General features: G+C 37.7%; 1 protein-coding gene across 3 annotated transcripts in view; it reads left to right on the forward strand.

The window, feature by feature from the left end:
- Positions 1-2,145: 2,145 nt before the first annotated feature.
- Positions 2,146-24,398, forward strand: part of HACE1 (HECT domain and ankyrin repeat containing E3 ubiquitin protein ligase 1) — a 103,531-nt gene continuing 81,278 nt past the window's right edge. For 2 of the 3 annotated variants that reach the window (XM_032408156.1, XM_032408159.1), the window contains exons 1-5: positions 2,146-2,464; positions 8,166-8,220; positions 9,601-9,690; positions 10,446-10,550; positions 16,473-16,548. In XM_032408156.1, the coding sequence (XP_032264047.1) occupies positions 2,389-2,464; positions 8,166-8,220; positions 9,601-9,690; positions 10,446-10,550; positions 16,473-16,548 (402 nt within the window). In that variant the 5' untranslated portion in view covers positions 2,146-2,388. Of the gene's footprint in view, positions 2,465-8,165; positions 8,221-9,083; positions 9,173-9,600; positions 9,691-10,445; positions 10,551-16,472; positions 16,549-24,398 lie in introns of all 3 variants that reach the window. The other variant, XM_032408157.1, reaches the window with a different exon arrangement.

The raw sequence follows: 24,398 nt of genomic DNA on the forward strand, positions 1-24,398 counted from the left end.
TAAACATAGCCTAGGGGACAATGCATAAGTCTCTTAGATCACAGGGCGGCTGTTTGCGCTAAGAAAGCTTCGGGGAAGGCAACTCCCCGCGGCATTCCTAAGGCAGAGTGCTCATGTAGGCCTCGGCATTCCAAAGGCCTACGCCCTTCTCTGAAACCTTCCATCGCCCCCAGCAGCCTCCATGTTACACTTTAGCAAGCCAGGTATTATGGCTGATCTCATGCTCTCCATTAACCCCAACATTAGACAGCGCAGATTATAGAACATTTCAATCTTTGTTTTTTAAATTTATTATTTTGGGGGGGAGGGGCAAAGGGTAGGGGGAGAGAGAGAATCTTAAGCAGGATTCACACCCAGAGCAGAGCCTGACACAGGATTTGATCTCACAACCTTGAGATCATGACCTGAGCCCAAATCAAGAGTCAGACGCTTAACCAACTGAGCCTCCCAGGCGCCCCGAACATTTCTATCTTTGTAGAAAATTCTACTGGACAGGAGGTGATAATCCTGTAATAGTACTGTAGTTTCATACACCTTGGAGCTATTTAAGAGACTGCATCATGTTGCAGAATTTAGACCTGACAATCTATAGCAGCATTCTTCCAGCATCTTCTGCTCCTATGTAGAACAGTGACCAGCATGGGGAACAATGCCCCCTATGGAGACTATTGGGCAATCCTGCCCCTGTACCCAGACTTTCAGGCTTGATGCCCACCGGACATTGGAAATAATTTATATGGAGTAACAGCTTAGGGAGTGGTAGTGATAACAGGGGCTGAGGTTTTAACTTCTGAACGGTAGTGGTCTTGATCTGAATGGTAATGGGGAGGCCAAGAAAGGCTGAAGCATTTCCATTTGAAAGGGTTGGGCATGACCCAGACTGGGCTGTAGCATTTGGGATTCCTTTGAAGCTTTGACCTCCCAATCTTGTTAGACTGGTTTAGGTCTCATCTGAACTAACTAGTTAGAAGGTCTGCCCTGAGCCTGTTGCAGTGATGACAAAATTGACCAATAGCTGCAGTCTGAAACTGATTTAGGTTGGCATTGGCAGGGAACACCATGCCAGCTACCATCTGCCCCTGCATATCCTGGATGGGCAGGTGAGACTCTCTTGGTCAGCCAACATATATCATCAACACACATGTGCCCATTCATTGCAGGAACAATGCCTTTTTGTTGTTGTTGTTGTTGGGAATAGCTTTGCTTCTTTGAAGGAGAAGTTGAGAAAGTCCAAGCTCTTTGCTTCTTTATTACTTCAGCATCCAAGAAAATTCCTCCCATAACTTTTCATTGTCAGCGTGTAGCCAGATTTGTATTTACCTGGATTGGATTCTTTCATGTTTCAGCTGCTCAAATTTCTGTTTTTACCTTGGCTTATGCTCAACTTCTGTGCAGAGCTGACAAACACGATTTTTCCCCACTCATTTCCTCATAATTCATTTCTTCCACACTTTGTTGGTATTGTCAAATTTTTTTGCAACTCACAAAAGTCTGGATTCCCCACTGGGATCTGTTATCACCTTGACGCTTCGGCACTGTACCAAAGAAACCAAAATTTTCTTTCAGGGTGTCATCATCTAGATCTTCCTTAAAGTTTCTTCTTTTTGTCAGGTGGTAAGTATGGGAGTACAAGACACAAGATAGAGTGGTGTTTTGCCCTCATGAAGTCGCCCAAAAGGGGAGACAAATAATTAAGCTACTTGCAGTGAGAGAAAATGTGTATTCCACTTTGCATTTGTTTGAGTTTATTCTTTTTTAAGTTTGACATATAAAAATATACTCTTTCAGCAGTTCATGCATCTGGAAAACAAATGTACCCAAACTAGAATGAAGAGGAGGATGGATTTATTTTAAGAACAACTGTGCAAAACCCCAATCTGCTATATAAGAGAGTGACAGAATTAAAAGAAGCTGCTCCTCTCCTGTACAACTTTTGCGGGCCGGAGAGGGCGTGGGGCCACACAGCAAGTCTCTCCACGAACTTGGGGGTACGCCCAGTCTCGGCCTCGCTTCCCGCACTCACTTCTCTACCACGGCGTCTGCGTCGTCTGGGCGCGGAGCCACCGGCGCACCCAGCGTGGCTCCGCCTCAGGCGCGCGAGTCCGCCGGCTCTGAACTACTGTTCCCAGAAGGCCGTGCGAAACCGGGAGGGAAGCGGCGGCGGTGGCAGGAAGGGCGCGAGCGGCAGCGGCGGGTGTCCCGTCAGTGGTCGGTCCGGCAGTCCCTGACCCCCGGCGGAGGACGCGGCCTGGAGCGGCCCGTGCAGCTCCGGGCGTTATCCGGGGCGAGCCGGTGCCTCCGCCCGTCGAACGGGCCCGGGGCGGGATGTAGGGTGCTAGGCGCGGAGGCCGCCGGCGCGGCGGGGTGGGCGCGGAGGGCGCGCCGAGGATGGAGAGAGCGATGGAGCAGCTCAACCGCCTGACGCGCTCGCTGCGCCGCGCGCGCACAGTCGAGCTGCCCGACGGTGAGCTGGGCGAGGGGTTAGGGGTGTCTGGGGCAGCCGTGGCGTGGCGGGGGCGGGGCTCGGGCTGCGGCGAGGTCGGGTGGATAAACTAACCCAAAGCCGAGAAAACGCCCACATTTACTTTCTTTAGCTAGGAGGGGCCAGGCTGGAACCCCGGCTACCCCTCTACCGCTGCTCCCACCAAGGCAGGTGGGAGTTTGCTGGAGGGTCTGGGCTCTGCGGGCCCCGGTGCTGGAAGAAGCAGGACAGAAGTATCTCCCGACTGTGGATCTGGGGTTTTGGCAAAGGGGCAAAAATATCAGTCGGATGGCGGAGACCCGGATTCAGAAAACATTACAGTTTTGGGTCATTGTACAGTCGTTGCTAGCCGGGGCTAGAGAGATGCACCAAAATAGTATTTCTATTTTAAGCTGCAGAGCGGGAATTAAGTATCCTTTCTTTTCTTTTCGGAAATGGAGAGTACTGTATTTTGATATTTTGACAATAAACAGACAAATAAAAGGGTGTTAAATATCAAGTATGTACTCTTAAAGTACTGTGCGTGTGTGTATATATACACTTTGAAATTATGCCTGCCTGTCTTCATTTATTCATCAGACATAAGTGTGGGTTGGGGACCTTCCACAAAGAGGAATAAGGCATGATCCTTGTAGTTCAGGAATTTTAGTTCATTGTGCCAGGGTTTCTTTAGAACAGGCAAAGAAAGCACTAGCAATAAAGAAGGTGAGAAATAAAGCCGTTTTGTTTGCAGCCTCACGAATTCCTACGTTTTAGTGGCAGTGGGATATGGCCTTGCTGCCTCTAGGAGGCTTTCCGTTCCGTTTGCCCCAGTGAGAGAAGGGGTAGGAGGTTAAGGCTGGGGATTTTTTTTTTTTTTTAATGCATTGTATTAGTGTATCTTTAATTTTTCAAAACTTTCTTTGAATTGCTGCTGGAGAGGTGATTTGTAGGTTATAGGAGACGTTAGGAGAGAGCCATCTAGTAAATATGGGAATGGGAACTTTGTGGATAATTTTCATGAAAAAATTTCCCCCTAGTCTCTACTTAGGATTAAGAATAGGGATGATTTATGTGACTTTCTGAAAAATAATTTTCTACTTGGTACTTTGCTAGTATGAAGTAGTTGACTGAAAATAATTATGATTTTAGTAACTATAGACTTCCAGCTTGAACTTCTACTTTCTGTGTTTTCTTTCCAACTTTTACCTTTGAGTCCATTTCTCAAGTGCTGTCCTCATTCATTTTCCACAAATTATTGGTATAGGTTAGTGAAGAACACAGCATGCAGTTTCATTGACTTGGTAATTGTGTTGCTTAGTTTATATCCCACTATTTTTTACAAAAATATGATTTAGAAGACCTTGATAATGTTTCCTGGTCTTAAAATTAAGTAATATATTTTCATTGTAGAAAATTTCAAGAAGAAAAATTCGAAAATTGGTTATTCTACCATTCAGTAATAAACAATGTTAGTATTTTATTTCCTTCTATTATTTTTTTCTTTCTCTACCAAATTAAGATCATACGGTATATGGTCTATTATTTTGCTTTTAGAAAACATCACTTTTTAAAATACCTTTAAATATGCCTAATGACCTTGCAGCTTTTCATAGGATACATGTAACAAATACTGAATTTAATTTTTGTTTTGATAATAGATTTTATGAGGAGCAGCTTTGTAGTTTTTAAGTCTTAGTCTTTCTCTAAGTCTTTCTTTAGAATTAATAAGTGGAAGAAGAATTATAGATCTAATTATGTCAACATTTTTAAAGCTCTGAGTATCAACCTCTCAACTTACTTTTTTAGAAAGTTCCACCAACAGTCTTGAGAGTCCCTGGAAACTAGAATAGTAAGTAAAAATGAAACATTTTCCCATGTTGCTAGGCAAAAGTGGCATCTTGGCTTTCATTTGTTTTTTTTTTAATTATAATGAATTTGCTCATCTTGTTTCTTTAATTTGGCTTGGTCCCTAAGTTCTGATAGATCTTTCTTTTTGAATTCTCTGAGATTCCCTCTTTCAAGTGCGTATGTGTATGTGTTATAAAAATCTAGTTATAAAAATCCACGTTGTTGGGCTTGCATTTTAAAGACTGCACAAAAGTTCTGAGATCTCTCTACATTTAGAAAATATTCAGATACTTATTTTGCCATGTTAGAATTCAGTGATTAATAAGCATCTGATTGGAACACATTACTAAGGTTAGAAAGTTTTTAATCAGCTTTTACTCTAAAATTAACTTTGTTGCATAGGATTAAACTGCAGATTTGATTGACTGAATTGGATTCTGGTAGAGCACATTTATATTTCTTTGGGATGATGAAAACCTGAGTATTACCACTAAGTATTATCAGTAAATAATGGAGTGCAGGTTGTTGAGTCATCCTAGGCAGGGCTAACATAGGAATATTCTTGTGAGAGAGGAAGTGAAGAGAAATAAATTACTCTAGGGATATGGATTCTCAGTGGACTTTAAAAATTGGTTTATATTGTTTGATTATGTGGAAAAAATAGTCTTAAATTACTGAATTTACAGTGAATGTAGCTTGTTTCGTAAGATAATGGAACTTGAGCCCATATTAGCATATATTTGAATGATGATTAGGGTGATAATCAGTTTTTAGAAAATTGTTCCCATTTGATGGTTTAAAGAGAAATAGTATATGTTATAATGAATCTGAGCTCCCTCTTCTTCAAGGTTTTCCTTTTAGTTGTAGAGTTCTGGAACTTTATCAACTAATCAAATGGCCAACATATCTGAAAAAGTGAGAGATTAAACTTTTTTTTATCACTCTGGAAAATTTTAATTATATACCTAGTTCTTAAGGTGTCTTCCTGAGCGTGGAGAAGGAAGCAAGTGAGAAAAAATTTTATTCTCTTCTTTCATAGTATATCTTTTCCTGGATAGTCTCCTTCTAGCATCATAGTTGTGGTTATATTTATTTCCTCATACCATTTGGTGTATGAGTTATATTTTTATAGGGTTATATGTGAATTAAAAAGTGAGATCTATATCTAAATTTTGTCTAAATAAACACCCTATTAAAACCCATGCGAACCTTATGAAGCTTATGCTCACTTAAAATTATGTACGAACTTGATTTATAAGTTTAAATTAAAAATAAGGGTCCTTCCTGTTTATGACTTTGCTTATTATGGAGAGACTTAATGAAATTGTCATGGTTTGGAAGTTCAGATGTTTATTGGGGCGTGTATCATATGAGAGAGAAAAAATGTTGCCATGCCCAAGGAGGCGTAAGTGCAGTATTTTTCAACTGCTAGTGGTGACTCACCGGTAGTTAATGAGAACAATTTATTGCAGTCAGCATTTTAAAAAAGGAAATAGAAGAGAATAAAACAAATTAGAAAAAAACTGCGCCTGGGTGGCTCAGTCGTTAAGCATCTGCCTTCGGCTCAGGTCATGATCCCAGGGTCCTGGGATCGAGCCCCGCATTGGGCTCCTGCTCAGCGGGAAGCCTGCTTCTCCCTCTCCCACTCCCCCTGCTTGTGTTCCCTCTCTCGCTGTGTCTGTCTCTGTCAAATAAATAAATAAAATCTTTAAAAAACAAAAACAAAAACAAAAAACAAATTAGAGTGTTTTGCACATAAAAGACTATTGTAGACCTTTTGGTTACTATATGTAGTATACTGGGTGTACTGTAAGATTTTTATTGTGTGGGCTCTGGAATCAGCCAGGTTTGAATTCAAGCTTAACGATTTAGTGCCACCATCACACAGCTTGTTACTTAATTTAGTGCTCAGTTTTTTTGTTTGTAAAATGGGGATAATAATAGTACCTACTTCATAAAGTGGTTGTGAGGATAAAAGAGATGATGCATGTAAAGCGTTTAGAACAGTGCCTTTAAGATAATGGTTTAAAACATGTGGGCTGTTAGGACTAGGATTTTTTTTTTTTTTGTAATAAAAGAGTTGTTGCCTCTGCACGCTGAAACTTCAGAATAGTTCTACTAGGACTAAATTGCTTTTCATGGATATACTTACAAATAGTGAAGTAATGAACAAAGATGTGAAGAAATGTTGATAACTTTTTTCCTTCTTTTTGGTATATATTTCTTCAGTATATATTTCTAAATCTATAAACTGCTTTATTCAAACATAACCACAATACTATCGGTAGAGCCAACACAAATGACAATGATTTTTATTATCATCAAGTCCCTATTGAGTTTTCTTCTCCCAGAAACATCCTCTTACAGTTGATTTGTTTGGATCAGTACCCAGAGTCCACATATTATTACTTGGTTGATCATCTCTTAAGACTCTTTTAATGATAACAATTCCCCTTTTTTCTTCTTTTGATAAAACTTTTTATTTTTAAGTAATTTAAGACTTACAGAAACGTTGCATAAATAATACAGAGTTCCCATGCATCCTTCTCCCAACTTCCCATAATGTTCACATTTTGTTACAACCATAGTACACTTATCAAAACTAAGGAATTAACATTATCATAATACTATTAACTGCATTACAGACTTTATTAAAATTTCATGAGTTTTCTCACTAATGTCCTTTTTCTAATTTAGCATCCAATCAAGATACTACGTTGCATTTAGTCATCCGTGTTTCCTTAGCCTCCCCAAACTGTAATAGTTCTTTAAACTTTTCTTGTATTTAATGGCCTTGAGACTTTTTAAGAGGACTGCTTGGGTATTTTTGTGGAATTCCCCTTAATTTGGGTTTGTCTGATCTTTTTTCTATTCTTGGTGGATCGTATCAGAGGCTACATGATATTACATGATATCAGTATGTATTATATCTGGTGACATTATCCTTTATCAGTTGATCAAGGTGGTATCTGCTGGGTTCTCCACTGTAAATTTACTGTTTCCCTTTGTAATTAGTATTTTGGGGAGATACCTTGATACTATGCAAAAACCCTTTTTCCTCCTAAAACTAATTTTAGCATTGGCATTAATGTTTTAAGAGTTGTTAGAGTTACTTCTCTGTAAATAACTTAAAAAAACCCATAAACCTCTAAAATGCATTGAATTGAGATGACCATTAGTAATATATAAAAATAAATCCAAACAAAGCTGGAATTTATATAAGTATAGTCCAATATCATAGATATTGTTGACTTTTAACCTTTTCTTTTGGATCATGTTTCTGTGAACTTCATAAAAGATATAAAGGAAAATGTGCGTAAGTGTAAAGTAATGTGGAAAAGTAAGATTTTAATGCTGTTTTGTAAAAGCTTCTAAAATAATTCCTTTTGTTATAATATTGTCAAGAAGCAAGTATTATGTATATTTAATGTTTAAAAATTATTTTAGCATATATATATCTATAATCACTATATATGCTTAAAATTCCCCCAAACTACATGTAAGTTTGATAAAACATGAACTCGGTAAACACTTTTTTGGAAGTAAAAGAAGTTTCTGTTGTTAAAGCTACAGAAAATACTAGGTCTCATTTTCCCCATCAAATCCAGAAGCTAAGCACTTTGGTGATGATGTAAAGGGGTCTAGCATTAGGATAAGAAATTCTGCATTGTTGCAGATTTTGAAATGCCTCTGGTATTCCACACTATCTTTAATCTTTCTCCTCTTCTCACTTTTTATATGGAATTAGGAAAACTCTGAGGTAGTTTTAAGTTTCACCCTTTGGAAAAACATAGGACATAAATTCTTTTTCTGTTTTTTGTTTAGTTTTTGTTTTGTTTTGTTTTTTACTCAGATAATGAAACTGCTGTTTATACATTAATGCCAATGGTTATGGCTGATCAACACAGGTGAGTGCCTATTTCAAATTTATGCTTTTTGTATAAATATAAAAAAGAAGGGCGTCTGGGTGGCTCAGTTGGTTAAGCATCCGACTCTTGATCTCAGCTCAGGTCTTGATCTCAGCGTCATGAGTTCAAGCCCATGTTGGACTCCACACTGCATGTGGAGCCTACTTTAAAGAAGAAAGAAACAAACAAAACCTCCCAAAAACTAAAAAAAGAAAATACAAGAGAAGTATAAATTTACCTATGTTGTAAACATATACATGCACAAACACAGTTTGGACATAGATGTTGTCCTGGGACATGTTGTTTAACCTCTTTTATAGTTTATTGTCTGTGAAATAAAAACCAAGATTTTCTAAGATCCATCTCAACTGTAAAATTCTATGGTAAGAGATGTTCTGAATGAATTATCAGATATTAAGTCAGTTATTTGGTTGGTCACTGACAATTAGAACAACATTGTGATGGTTTCAGTTAGAGGTCACTACTGATCTTTATTGCAAAAGGTTAGGGCTGATGGAAACTTACTTCCTAACGTTCTGCTTTGATGTTCTTTTCATTGATGTAGTGTGGACACTCTTTACAGGGCGCATATGAGATACAGTTATCTGGCTGGGTGATGAGATGTTTATACTTGTAGCAGGCAGCTCTGCTGTGGTTAGCCATTGGGTAGTTGGTATAATAAGGTGACAAGGAAACTATTTTGAAACAAGTTTAAAATATAAATAATTTTTTGCTTTAAACTTCCTGTGTGATACAACTAAAACATGTTTAAATCTGATTTTTCTTAATTGGCCAAAATTAATATAGGGAGGCTATACTTTTTGCAAGGGGAGCAGCTAGCCCAACTCTCTTTGTTTCTCAAGAATCTAGGGAGAACTGAAGCCAACTTAGGTATCTTCGGAGCAGATGATATAGATCAGCAGATGAGGAAACCTTCAACACCAGTTTATAGGTCAGTGCAGTTTTTTTTTTTTTTTAAGATTTTATTTATTTGAGAGAGAGAGAGAGAGAGTGAGAGAGAGACAAAGAGAAAGAGCACAAACTGGGGGAGAGGCAGAGGGAGAGGGAGAACCAGACCCCCCACTGAGCAGGGATCCTGATGTGGGGCTCCATCCCAGAACCCTGGGATCATGACCTGAGCCGAAAATCAGACACTTAACTGACTGAGCCACCTAGGCACCCCAGTGCAGTTGTTTTTTGGATGAAACTGTTGGCTACTATGCTGTGCTTAGAGAATAGTGCTTTGTTTTTTGACTGACTTGGGACAGAACTTTTTGGATAATTGGTTAGAGTAACTAAAGGGCAATTAACTTGAGTTACTATGTTTTTTAAAACTTTTTTTTTTCACATATTGATTCTTTTAATTTTCTTTTGGCTTAGGTCTGTTTCTGAGCTACTATCAAATTCAAAGTTTGATGTCAATTATGCATTTGGACGTGTGAAAAGAAGCTTGCTTCACATTGCAGCAAAGTAAGAAGGAGGATATTTTGGATTAAAGTCTGGTCTAGCACAGTGATCAGTAAGCTTTGGATCAGTGTTGTCCCACAATAGTTATGGGAAGAGATGAGAATAGACTGCTGAATAGTTCTTTATTCTGTTTAGAGCATAGTGTGCTGTGTTTGCATTCTTTTTCTAGATACGTCAACCTTGAGATCAGACTCAAGTCTCACATCTACTATCTTAGCTTGTTCTAGGTCAGATCAGTAGTTTATCTTTCCTGGATGTACTGGAGAGAGTACATTCACTGAAAATTTTCTCTCATCCTACCAGTATGAAATTTTATATGTTAACTGCACATGAAACCATTGGCTTTATATTTTTTACTTAGGTATGAGAATGATTTTAATCCATAATCTTCCAGTATGTAATCAATCAATTAATTGAAATCTAACTTCCTTTCAGGACTTAGGTAGATATGTTAAAATTAATTTTTCATAATATGTTTGGCTTCTGGGAGGCCAAAGAATTGAGAGTACTATGTGGTTTCTTTTATGTGTTAATACTTTATTTTGCTTTATTTGAACATCTCAAATACTTCATAGCTTTCATAGTAGAATGTACCTTCTTGAAAGTAGAGGATATTTACTATTTATGACAAGTTAAATCAAATTGTAGGTTAATAATGGACCTTAAAAATATGTTTAATGGAGCTTTTTGTTTTTTTAATTGAGGTGTATGTCAACTGACTGCTGAATGTATCTGAACTGTTTTTAATATTGTTTTAGTTGTGGTTCGGTGGAATGCTTGGTCCTGCTATTAAAGAAAGGAGCAAATCCTAACTATCAAGATATTTCAGGCTGTACGCCCCTTCATTTGGCAGCTAGAAATGGGTAAATATTTTGTCCCTTGAGTAGCTTAAGTTTTATTATCAGTTATGACTGACAGTATTCAAGGCTCTCTTGATTTGGTGATTTTTTTTGACCAATATTTGCCTTGGGAAGAGGGTCGTGGGTCATTGTATTCAATATTTAAATAACTGTCATATTTAATAATTTATTAAATTGTTTACTAATATTTTTTCTTGAAAATATACTTAAGTTCATTTTTACTTGTATTATAATGATATTTTATTTTCTAAAAAGCATCATTGTCACCCTCTTTGTTTGGATGTCCTTTTTCCTGCTTATTCTTTTTCACATCTATTTCCATACCTTATTTTCCAAATCACTTGTTCAGTTAATTTTATTAATGGAATTAAAGACGGAGTAAATATATTTTACCCAGCTTATTTATATCTTTTTGAGAATGGGCTATACTGTAGTAAGCTTTCTAAATTAGGATAACTTACTCCTTTCAGTACCAAAACTTATCTTTCCTTTTAATTATGACAAAAAGTTTTCTAAATAAATAGTGTATTTACTACCCTTCCTTTTGAAATTTTTTATTAAATAATTTTTCCCCCTATAAAAGTAGTGTTTCTAAAATGTAAATATATTTTTGCTTTTTCCTGATAACTCTGGTCTTCATTATGAACATCTTTATGTTATTCTATGCTGGTTTATTTTACTTTTATATAATATATATATATATATATATATTCACTTTTATATAATATATATAATATAAAAAAGTTATATTTACTTTTTTAAAGATTTATTTATTTGAGAGAGAGAAAGAGAGATGCTTGAGAGAGAGAGTAGGGGCAGAGGGAGAGAATATCAGACAGACTCCCTGCTGAGCATGGGGCTCCATCTCAGGACCCTGAGTTCATGACCTGAGTCGAAACCAAGAATCAGACACCAACTGAGCCTCCCAGGTGCTCCATTGTGTGGTATTTTAAACCCTACTATACTTTTTATGTCTTTCTTTCTCACTTTTTTGTTGAGAATTTCAGATGTCACATCTCTGTGTCTGCCTCTACTTACTACTATTTTTTACTATTTTTTTTTTTTTTTAAGATTTTATTCAGTTACCTGACAGAGAGAGAGAGCACACAAGCAGAGGGAGAGGGAGAAGCAGGCCTCCCACCAAGCAGGGAGCCCAGCACGGGGCTTGATCCCAGGACTCCGGGATCATGACCTGAGCCAAAGGCAGATGCTTAACCAACTGAACCACCCAGGCGCCCCTATTTTTTTATGTCTTAAAATTCTGTTGGACTGAGGGGTGCCTGGGTACCTAGGCTCAATCGGTTAAGCGTCCGACTCTTGATTTCGGCTTAGATCATGATCTCAGAGGCCTGGGATCGAGCCCCACATTGGGCTCCACACTCAGCAGAGAGTTTGCTTGAGATTCTCTCTCTCTCTCTCTCTCTCTGTCCCTCCCCGCCCCCATCTCCCCCTCCCCTCTCTCTTGTGCGGGAGTGTGTATGTGTGTGTGCTCTCTCTCTAAAATAAGTAAATCTTTAAAAAAAATTCTGTTGGACTGAGAAGCCATACCAAATGGCTGGAATTATGTTTAAAATGAAAAAAGTAGTTTTTGACTCAGGGCTTGAAGAACTTATATTTATAAACATGTTTCAAATATATAAAAGTATATTCCTGGGGCACCTGGGTGGCTCAGTCAGTTAAGCTTCAAACTCTCTGATTTTGGCTCAGGTCATGGTCTCAGGGTCATGAGACCTCTTTTGGGCTCTGTGCTGGACATGGAACCTGCTTAAGATTCGCTCTCTCCCTCTCCCTTTGCTCCTACCCCTATCTCTCCTTCCCCCTGTCTCTCAAAAAAAAGGTATATTCCTATGTTTCTTTTTTTTGTTTACTTTTTTTTTTTTTTTAAAGATTTTATTTATTTGAGAGAGAGAGCATGAGTGGCGGGGAGAGAGGGGCAGAGGGAGAGGGAGAAGCAGACTCCCTACTGCACAGGGAGCCTGCTGCAGGGCTCAGTCCCAAGACCCCAGGATCATGACTTGAGTCGATGACAGAAGCTTAACTGATGGAGCCACCCGTCTGCCCCTCTTTTTTTGATTACTCTTGAAAATATTTTTGTTTCTTGTTTTGACCTGAGATTCTAGGTAGTTGAGGGAGATGCCTGACTGAGATATGGGGCTAAAATTGTGTACTGCATCATTCTGAGACCAAATTTTTGCATACAAGGATTAAAGTGGAACCAAAAATATAAGAACCATAGTGATATCTAGGTTGGACAGGGAAAAGGCATACTCCTTTGACCCTGTTTGGTCTGATCCAGTTCTTGATTTAGCATGTGAACCAGTTGTCCACTGTTCTGATAGGTAACAAGGTAACAATGTGCTAATTAAACAACTATTTTTATAATAATTAGCCACACTGGTGATGTTTGTAGGGTGTCACACCCAAGGTCATAGATCTTGTTGAATTCATTCCTTGCTGAATTGATCTCAGATCTAGATACATTATCCCAAGGGTTGGTAAGCTAGTGACAAATCTCTTTCAAAAAGTTACACGTAGAAAAATATCTCAGTACTCTAGATCCACGACTGTAAGTGAAAGGAGAGATTGGTGCACAGTGGGGATAAAATGTCTATTGCCATTGTAGTCAGAGACTTAAGTCATTTAGGAGATCATTACTTTTTTTTTTCTAGTTTTGTTGAGCTATAACCAACAAAATTGTAAGATTTTTAAAGCGTACATCATTATGATTTGATAGACATCTACATTGTGAAAGGATTCCTTTCATTTAGTTAGTAAACACATCCATCACTATCACCTTACATATTTATCTTTTTTTGGGTGGGGGTGTGAGAACATTTAAGTTGGAGACTGTTACATATAAAGGTGAAGAAATATGATAGAAATTGCTTGATTCACATGGCAAGTCAGTGAGGAGAGAAGGAACAAGAAGAGTTTGTAACCTTAACATCTAATTTGGATACCTTTCTGTTTCTATAAAGATTATGATAGGGGCGCCTGGGTGGCTCAGTTGGTTGGGCGACTGCCTTCGGCTCAGGTCATGATCCTGGAGTCCTGGGATTGAGTCCCGCATCGGGCTCCCTGCTCAGCGGGGAGTCTGCTTCTCCCTCTGACCCCCCTCCCTCTCATGCTCTCTGTCTCTCATTCTCTCTCTCGCAAAAAAAAAAAAAAAAAAAAAAAAAGATTATGATATTCAATACTTGACTATTTTAGTTTTTGTTACTGGGTGCCTTGTACGACTTAGAGTGGCTCCATAAATGTTTACTGAGTGGGTTGAGTACATGTTACTCCTTGTAGCTTCTGATGTTTTCAGAAATAGCTTTTTATTATAATTTCTTTATGAGTTCAAATTTGTCTAGGCTGACATCAAAAGGAATAAGATCTTGCCATTTGCAACGACGTGGATGGAACTGGAGGGTATTATGCTGAGCGAAATAAGTCAAACAGAGAAAGACATGTATCATATGACCTCACTGATATGAGGAATTCTTAATCTCAGGAAACAAACTGAGGGTTGCTGGAGTGGGGGGTGGGGTGGGAGGGATGGGGTGACTGGGTGATGGACACTGGGGAGGGTATGTGTTCTGGTAAGCGCTGTGAACTGTGCAAGACTGTTGAATCTCAGATCTGTACCTCTGAAACAAATAATGCAATATATGTTAAGAAAGAAAAAAAGAAGAAGAAGAATGTAGCAGGAGGGGAAGAATGAAGGGGGGGAAATCGGAGGGGGAGAAGAACCATGAGAGACGATGGACTCTGAAAAACAAACTGAGGGTTCTAGAGGGGAGGGGATTGGGAGGATGGGTTAGCCTGGTGATGGGTATTGAGGAGGGCACGTTCTGCATGGAGCACTGGGTGTTATGCACAAACAATGAATCATGGAACACTATATCTAAAACTAATGATGTAATGTATGGGGATTAACATAACAATAAAAAAAAAATTTGTCTAGGCTGAAGCGGAAGTCACAGGGGACTTATGCCCCTTTTGCTTGTCCATCCGTGTTTGGGAGTTTGTTTTTTGTTTTGCTCCCTCAGTTACCGTTAGATGAGTAGTAGAATTCTCCTGGCCTGCTTTATCATTCCTCTTATTAACCGGTAGTACTGGGTGCGCTGGTACTGAATTGCCCTCCTTCCCAGTAGAAGACCCATTGAGCTACCACAGAGCACTAGGATGATTTGCCCCTGTGTCATTTGGGTTACCATAAGCTTCCCGTAATTGTTGCAATATCTGGGCAGGAAAATAGTTGCTTCCTGTACAGGAGGATCCAGTGTTGCTCATGATTATATGAGATTGTTAAAAAAAAATAAAAGACTTCAGAATTGTTGTGTATTCTAGGTTGCATGTTGGTCAGATTTGAAACACGATTTTTTTCTTTATATTTTGGGCTAGGTTGTGACCTCATAAAGGACAGAGCCCATGTGTTAATTAATATTTTAGCTCTAATTCTTGGCAAAATAAGTGCTCATTTAGTGGATTGTTTTGACATCCTGAGATTCTATAAAATATCAATAATGATTGTTAAATGAGAAAAAAAGGATACATTTCTCATACTGCTCTCTGTCTTTTACAGTTCATTTTTGGTTTGGGAAGCATTATGGATTTTTGCTTTTCTTCAGCAGCTCCCTCTAAACACCTCCTTGGGACTATTTCCCTGGCCCATTTCCACCTAAGTGTTTGTTTTGGCAATAGGCAAGTGGTCTAAGAGGCTCTTGAAGATGTTTTAGAAATGGGGTATAGGCACACATACACATATTTTGAACAATGTATTCATTTTAATAGGGCTGTCTGGTCTGTTGTCTCAGGATTGTTGAAGATTTATTTCCTACGGTTTTCAGAACAGTTTATTAGATAAGCTTTATAAATGTTGAACTTACAAGTTTCTCAGAACTTTTTCTTTGTTTTCTTTGACTATAATGCTGATTTTAAATGACATTTAATTTCATTTCAGATACAAAAACCAAAGCCAGAAAAGTAATTTGTTCTCTTTTAAAAAGATCTTTTCAGTTAATAAAAATTTTAGCTATTAAAGGATTGAATAATTAATAATCAGTCAATAAAGTTTTATTGAGTTCATTGAGAGCACCTAGCTATGCTTAATACTGAGTTTATTAAAGAAATATACAATTCATGGCATGAGAAATTTTTTTTTTTTTTAAGATTTTATTTATTTATTTGACAGAGACAGCGAGAGAGGGAACACAGGCGGGGGGAGTGGGAGAGGGAGAAGCAGGCTTCCCACGGAGCAAGGAGCCTGATGCGGGGCTCGATCCCAGGACCCTGGGATTATGACCTGAGCCAAAGGCAGACGCTTAACGACTGAGCCACCCAGGTGCCCCATGGCATGAGAAATTTATGATCTAATTGAGTGAATGATAACACATAAACATACATACTCTATTATATACTATTTTGTATATAGCATATATAGTACTACAAATGTAGTATATCCATATGTTAGTACTATATATGTAACATACGGTATATAATATGCTATTACATATACACTGTTACGTATTTTTTATATGTCACAGTTTTTTCATTTTATTTCAAATGTTAAAACATTTGTTTAAAAACCTATAGATTGGGGGAGAAGAACCATGAGAGACGATGGACTCTGAAAAACAAACTGAGGGTTCTAGAGGGGAGGGGGTTGGGAGGATGGCTTAGCCTGGTGATGGGTATTGAGCAGGGCACGTTCTGCATGGAGCACTGGGTGTTATGCACAAACAATGAATCATGGAACACTATATCTAAAACTAATGATGTAATGTATGGGGATTAACATAACAATAAAAAATTAAAAAAAAAACTATAGATTGATACTTGCCATCAACTAGTATTGAGTGTAGTCAATATTACAGTAAAATAATTGTCATTGGCTTATTTTTCTTGTACCAGTTATCTCTGTCTCTTTTTTCTTTTCAGGCAGAAGAAGTGCATGAGTAAATTACTAGAATACAGTGCTGATGTCAACATTTGTAATAATGAAGGACTTACAGCAGTAAGTGCTAAGAATTTATGTGAGAGCTTTAAAATACTTTTTAGAAAATAATATTGAAGGTGATAGTAATGCAAAGTGCAGTACAAGTGTTTCTGCAGGTTACTTCCGTAGAAAGATTTGAGACATAGTTCTCTACTGTATTTATTAAGTTATGGGTTCACTATGTTTCTCCTTTCTCCTTTTTGTTTGTGACCTTTCATTTATTTTGAAGCCTTTTTCCTCTAGCTTTTGTCACTGACTTTCAGGTGATTTTTTAGGAGCATGTCTGCTGTGTTATGAGTTCATTATAGGAGAGCTATTTTTTATTATGTCCTTTAAAATTATTTTAATATGTACATTTCAGAAAAATTGGATGGCTAGGTAGAAAGGAAAAAGGTAATGAATGGAATGATCACTCACTATCCTCTGCACTCAGAGATAATCACTGTTAATATTTTGGTCTATATCTTTCAGACTTGTTATATCTTACCTAAACTAGTATTTTTATCCATTTTGCTGTGTCACTTTCTTTTCAAAAATAAGTTAATATATTTTTGATCCATATAGATGTTATTTGGAGGTAGTGTGGGATACTTCTGAAAAGATTGTTGAAATCCAAAAATTTTTAAAAAATTTATTTTTATTTTAATTCCAGTATAGTTAATATACAGTGTTATATTAGTTTCAGATGTACAATATAGTGATTCAAGAGTTCTATACATGAAATCTAAAAATATTAATCATTATCATTTAATGGAGCTTTATTCATTTTAGAAGTAGATATAAAATAGAATTATGTGATTATTGAGAAATTATTTTGAAGTTGTGACAGAAGATGTTAAATTTTTTTTTTTTTAAGATTTTATTTATTTATTTGACAGAGATAGCGAGAGCAGGAACACAAGCAGGGGGAGTGGGAGAGGGAGAAGCAGGCTTCCTGCCAAGCAGGGAGCCCGATGCGGGGCTCCATCCCAGGACCCTGGGATCATGTCCTGAGCCAAAGGCAGATGCTTAACGACTGAGCCACCCAGGCGCCCTGTGGATGTTAAATTTTATATATTAAATTTTACCTTCCTGTATGTGAGGTTATGCATGTATGAATTAAGTGGATATTGAGAATCCTTTCATGATGCCTATCAAATCAATATGTTGTATCCTTTAAATATCCTACAATTTTGTCAATTATACCTCAATAAAGTTGAAAAAATTTTTTATTAAGTTTTTAATTCTAATTCCAGTATAGTTAACATACAGTGTTTTATTAGTTTCAAGTGTACACTATAGTGATTCCACAATTCTATACGTTATTAAGTGTTCATCATGATAAGTGTACTCTTAATCCCCTACACCTACTTCACCCATCCCCCCCGCCCACCTCCCCTCTGGTAACCATTAGTTTGTTCTCTGTAGTTAAGAGCCTGTTTCTTGGTTTGAAAAAAAAATTTTTTCTTTTTTTTTTTTTTTTACCTTTCTTGGTAGTATTTGTAGATTCTGAATCTTTTAATTTGTGGATAAAGAATATTATTTACATACCATGCCAGTTTTCAAGGCTTTCTGACTAAAATGAAGGTGGGGATACTGGGCATAAAAAAACAGCTTCCCTAAGATTTGCTTTGTTCTCTGTGAATGACTTATTAAAGATAAAGAATAAGCTCAATCATTATTATATGGAACCCACAATTCCTGTGATAATCTAGATTTTGTTTTATATATATGTGTGTGTGTGTGTATATATTAAGATTTTATTTATTTTTTTGAGATAGAGAATGAGAGAGAGTATGAGCCGGGGTGCAGAGAGAGAGGGAGAAACAGGCTCCCCATTGAGCAGGGAGCCCGATGCGGGGCTTGATCCCAGGACCCTGGGATCACGACCTGAACCGAAAGCAGATGCTTAACCAGCTGAGCCACGAGGCGCCCCGATTTTTTTATATATTAACAACATAATGCCATCTATTCTGTAAAGAAAAACTGTAGAATGAATATTTACAAGATGCTTAGTGATATGGTAGCTACTACTGAGGATTATAAAATTATGAAACTAACATAGACCTATCCTTAGGACACTATCTAGTATAGGCAAGATAAGATGTTCAATATTAACATAATCTAATCACATAAATTTTTATCTGCTAACTTCTCCCTTTCACTCCTGAACTTCAGGAGAAGTAGAGTAGAAAAGTTTTTTACCTAAAATATTATTAATGCATCTATTTAAAGAGTCAAATGATTCTACAAAGCTTATTGTAGAAAAATAGTTTCTGCACTCTTTCTGCCTGGGACCAGCCTTGGTGTTTTCTCCTATGGCCCTGAATGGTATAGTGTGCCGCCTCCTCTTGGAAACTGTTCTGGCCACCAACATGATTCTTCCTAGTCCCAGACCACCATGATGGAATTAATTCAACAGCTGGGCCCATTGACCCGATCAGCTGAAGGAAGCTGGGATGGTGAAAACATGTTGCTGCAGAACTGAATAGTTGCCACCAAACATGTGGGACAGTAAAGCCAATGGCTCCTGAGTTGGAAGAAACTTTCAATGAGGAGCCAAGAGCCCCAGGATTTTTCTTACAAAAAGAGAGAACTGTTGAGTGCATGCTTTCTAGGCTGGTTATCCTCACAAAGGACTCCTCATATTTCTTCATTTGTTGTTTCAACAGGAATTTCTTGAATACCTACTATGTGCTAGGCACTTTGCTATTGTGGGATAGAGCCATGAATATGGTCCTTGTTGTCCCCAAACGTATAAGGAAGACAGGGAAGTTTTTTTTTCTTTCAAGTTCTTATTAAAGTTCAAGTTAGTTAACATTTAGTGCAGTGTTGGTTTCAGGAGTAGAATTTAGTGATTCATCACTTACATACAACATCCAGTGCTCATCACAAGTGCTCTCCTTAAAGTCCATTTAGCATATCCCCTCACCCACCCCCCCTAGTTTGTTCTCTGTAGTTAAGAGTCTTTTATGATTTGCCTCCCTCCATGTTTTTATCTTATTTTTCCTTACAGGAAGACTGGCAAGTGAACAGGCAGTGGTAACACAGTGTAATGAATGTCAGCATAGGAGAAGGAGATGCTATGGAAGTCTGGCAGGGGGCCCATCCTCACTTAGGGCATTAGAAGAGGCATCCCAGGGACATATCACATGAGCTGAGGCCAGAAGGACAAACAGAAGTTAGACTGGTTAAAGTGGTGGTTGTGGGGTTGGGGGGGCGGGAAGAGAGTTCTGGCTCTACGGAATAGATTCGTGAAGGCTTGGAGGTGAAAGAAGGCATGCTACATTAGAGTGGTAAGCTTAACTGGTGTTCAGGTACCCCAGGGGTTCATGGAGACTTTCCAAAGGTCTTTGGCATGGATAGTTACAGGGATCACTTTCCAGATCTTTAGCTTCTAGATGTGCTTTTTTTCCCCAAGATGATGTGCTCAAGAACATCCTGCAGTAGAGAGCCTACCCTTCCCACATTCACCTTCAAAATCGCTCTCCCACCACTTTTTTTTTTAAGATTTTATTTATTTATTTGATAGGGGGAGAGAGAGTGAGAAAGCACAAGCAGGGGGAGCGGCAGAGAGAGAGGGAGAAGAAGGCTTTCTGCTGGGCAGGGAGCCCGACATGGTGCTCGTTCCCAGGACTCTGGGATCATAACCTGAGCTTAACCGACTGAGCCACCCAGGTGCCCTCTCCCACTGCTTTTTTTTTTTTTTTTTTAAAGATTTTTAAAATTTATTTGATAGCACGAGCACAAGCAGGGGGAGTGGCAGGCAGAGTGAGAGGGGTAAGCAGGCTCCCCACAGAGCAGGGAGCCCAATGCAGAACTTGATCGCAGGACCCTGGGATCATGACCTGAGCCGAAGGCAGACACCCAACCCACTGAGCCACCCAGGCGCCCCTCTCCTGCTGCTTTTTGAATGAAGTACATTTTATGCTTATCCATCCTGAGTATTACTAAGGCACATTGTCTAGGGTGGCCTGGGGATAGTGACAAGCAAAAGAACAATTCAAAGTATTGGTGTCTGCAAAGGCTGTCATTCAGTACCATAAACCATAAAATCATGGTGGGATTTCGTAGACTTTTCCCTGCCTTATACATATTGCTTTTAGGGGTGAGGTCATTAGACTTAACTCGGTTTGTTCTGAACTCAGCAAAATTATACAAGTGAAGAAGTGGGAGTGATGGAATATTTGGTTGTTGATGCCGCCTATATCATCCCCCAACAACTGTCAGAGAATTCATTGCCTCTAACAGAGATCTACAAGAACAAAGCAAAAGAACATTAGTAAAAAAATACTGCAGGCAATGTTGACTTAATCAGGGTGAGACATGTATCTTACCTATCTATCTCAGGACAAGGGAGGAAATAGGCAGTGACTGCTAATGGTAGTGGGTTTCTTTTTGGGGAAATGAAAATGTTCTAAAATTGATTATGGTGATGAGTGCGCAACTGTGAATATACCAAAACCACTAAGGTGTATATTTTAAATAGATGGATTGTATGGCATTTGAACTGTATGACATTATACTTCAAATAAATAACACATCTGTATTGTGATCCCACCCCACAAAAAGGATATATTCTCTTGACTTTCTTCCTCAGGCTCTATAAACTTCTAACTCTGTAGTTAGCTCTTCTCAACTATTTTAATAGATGTAAAAATATTGTTTCCTTACATCTAAATAACATGCTAGTATTGCTGTTTTTTGATTTTTCAGTTTTAGGCGTCACCAATTGACTTTATGGAAGATAAGGTTATTTCCTCTCTTTTTCAGTCCCACCTCCCCTTATCCCATCATGTACAAGCACATTTCCCTCACACCTTTCCAATATAGTTGTAATTTTAATTAGATCATTTTTCAGTATTTTGATTTTTTAAAAATTATATACATACTATAATGTTCATAGTTAGGCCAAATAGTTTGCTATAGTTACTTTTCTTTATTACATAGCATTTTGATTTTCATGTAGTTAATAATGGCATTCTAAAAAAATTGAGATAATTTTACATTCATATGTACCTGTAAGAAATAATACAGAGGAATGCCCTCTATATATTGCCCAGTTTCCCTCAATGGTCACATTTTACAAAACGATAGTATAATATCATGGCCAGGATATTTATACTGATATAATTTGTCTTGTTCCAATTGCCCCAGTTTTACGTGTTTATTTGTACCCAGTTTTATCTGTGTGTGTCTATGTATAGTAAGTTCTATACAGTTTTATTACCTGTATAAGTCCATGTGTCCACTACTATAGTCAATATTCTGAACATTTCCAACTCTACAAAGATGTTTTGTGTTGTTCTTTTATAACCACACCTTTCCTCCCCTTCACCCCATGCCTAACCCTTGGCAACCACTAATCTGTTCTCCATTTCTAAGATTATGTCTTTTTAAGAATGTTATATAAATTGAATTATATTGTATGGAACCTTTTAGGATTGGCTTTTGTACATTCATCATATTCCATGGAGATTGACGTAGGTTACTGTATGTATCAATAGTTTGTTCCTTTATATTGCTGACTGGTATTCCTTGGTATAGAGGTACCATTGTTTGTTTAACCATTTACCTGTTGAAGGACATCTGGGTCATTTCCTGTTGGGGGCTATCTTGAATAAAGCTGCTATAAATGTAAACAATGTACAGGTTTTTGTGTGGATGTAAAACTTTTCATTTCTCTAGAATAAATGCCCAAGAATGAAATTGCTGGGTTGTATCGTAGTTTCATGTTTAGTTTTAAAATGTACTACCTAACTCTTCCAGAGTGCCTGCAACATTTCATACTCTGAGCAGCAATATATGAGTCATCTAGTTTTTCAGCATCCTCACCAGCATTTGATGTTGTCACTGTTTTTTATTTTAGCCATAATACGTGTGTAGTTGCTATCTCATTGTGGTTTTAATTTGCATTTGCCTAATTGACATCTTTTCATGTGCTTTTTTGCTATCTGTGTATCTTTTTTTTTTCTTTTTTAAAGTTTTTATTTAAATTCCAGTTAAGCTACAGTGTTATATTAGTTTCAGGTGTACAGTATAGTGATTCAGTGCTCATTACAGTAAGTGTACTCCTTAATCCCTATCACCTGTTTAACTCATCCCCTTACCCACCTCCCCTCTGGTAGCTGTCAGTTTCTGAATCTGTTTCTTGTTTTGCCTTTCCCCTCTCCCCCCTCCCCTTCTCCTTTCCCCCTCTTGTTTTTTTTGTTTCTTAAATTCCTCATATGAGTGAAATCATATAGTATTTGTCTTTCTCTGACTGACTTATTTCACTTAGCATTATACTGTTTAGCTCCATCTGTGTTATTGCAGATGGCAAGATTTCATTCTTTTTTTTATGGCTGAGTAATATTCTCTTATGTATATATATCACATCTTTATCCATTCATCAGTTGATGGACACTTGGGCTGTTTCCATAGTTTGGCTATTGTAGATAATGCTGCTATAAACATTGGGGTGCATGTATCCCTTTGAATTAGTATTTTTGTATTCTTTGAGTAATTTTGCTATCTGTATATCTTTCTATGTGAAAGGTCGATTCATGTCATTTGCCCATTTTTTAATTGGATTACTTTTAACTCTTGAGCTGTGAGAGTGCTTTATATACTGATGATACGGGTCCTTTATCAGGTATGTGATGTGCAAATATTTTCTTCTATCTCTAGTTTGCCATTTTCTTTTTTTTTTTAATTTTATTTTTTTCAATTAATCACCATACATTACATCATTAGTTTTTGATGTAGTGTTCCATGATTCATTGTTTGCATATAACACCCAGTTCTCTGCCATTTTAATTCTTTTTTTTTTTTTTTAAAGATTTTATTTATTTATTTGACAGAGAGAGACACAGCGAGAGAGGGAACACAAGCAGGGGGAATGGGAGAGGGAGAAGCAGGCTTCCTGCCGAGCAGGGAGCCCGATGTGGGACTCGATCCCAGGACCCTGGGATCATGACCTGAGCCAAAGGCAGATGCTTAACGACTGAGCCACCCAGGCGCCCCTCTGCCATTTTAATTCTTAACAGGATCTTTTGTATAAAAGTTTTCAGTTTTGATGAAGGCCAATATATCAGTTTTTCCTTTTATGGATTATGCTTTTGGTATCAAATTAAAGAACTCTGTCTAACTCTAGATCTTGAAGATGTTTTCAGATTTTTTTTCTAAATTTTTATTATTTTATACTTTACATCTAAATCTATGATCTGTTTTAAGCTAATATTTGTGTAAGATGTAATGCTTAAGTTGAAGTTCATTTTTTTTTTTAAGATTTTATTTATTTATTTGTCAGAGAGAGAGAACACAAGCAGGGGGAGCGGCAGGCAGAGGGAGAAGCAGGCTCCCTGCTGAGCAAGGAGCCTAATGTGGGACTCGATCCCAGGACTCTGGGACCTGAGCCTGAAGGCAGATGCTCAACCAACTGAGCCACCTGGGCGTCCCTTTTTTTTTTTTGCTCATCAAGTCCACTTACTCGAGCACTGTTGTTGAAAAGTCTATCCTTCCTGCATGAAATTGGTTTTGCATCTTTCTCAAAAATCTATGGGGCATATTTATATGAATTTTTTTTTTTGTTGTTTTTAATTCTGTTTCAGGGATCTATGTGACTGTCCCTTTGCCAATACCACAGTTTGGATTACTGTAGCTATATACTAAATAGTAAGCCTTAATATCTGGTTGAGTAATTCCTCCCACTTTATTTTTCTGTGTCAGGATTATATTAGCTATTCTGGTTTCTTTGCCAGAAATTTATAGATAGAATAAACTTATTTATAGAATAAACTTGACTATGACAAAAAAACCTTGCTGGGATATTTACTGAGATTGTATTAAATATAGATCAGTTTGAGAATTGGTATCTTTACTGGAAACACAGTATGTCTCCTCATTTA

Source organism: Phoca vitulina, unplaced genomic scaffold, assembly GCF_004348235.1.
Source record: "Phoca vitulina isolate PV1807 unplaced genomic scaffold, GSC_HSeal_1.0 scaffold9, whole genome shotgun sequence".
NCBI classification, from domain to species: domain Eukaryota; kingdom Metazoa; phylum Chordata; class Mammalia; order Carnivora; family Phocidae; genus Phoca; species Phoca vitulina.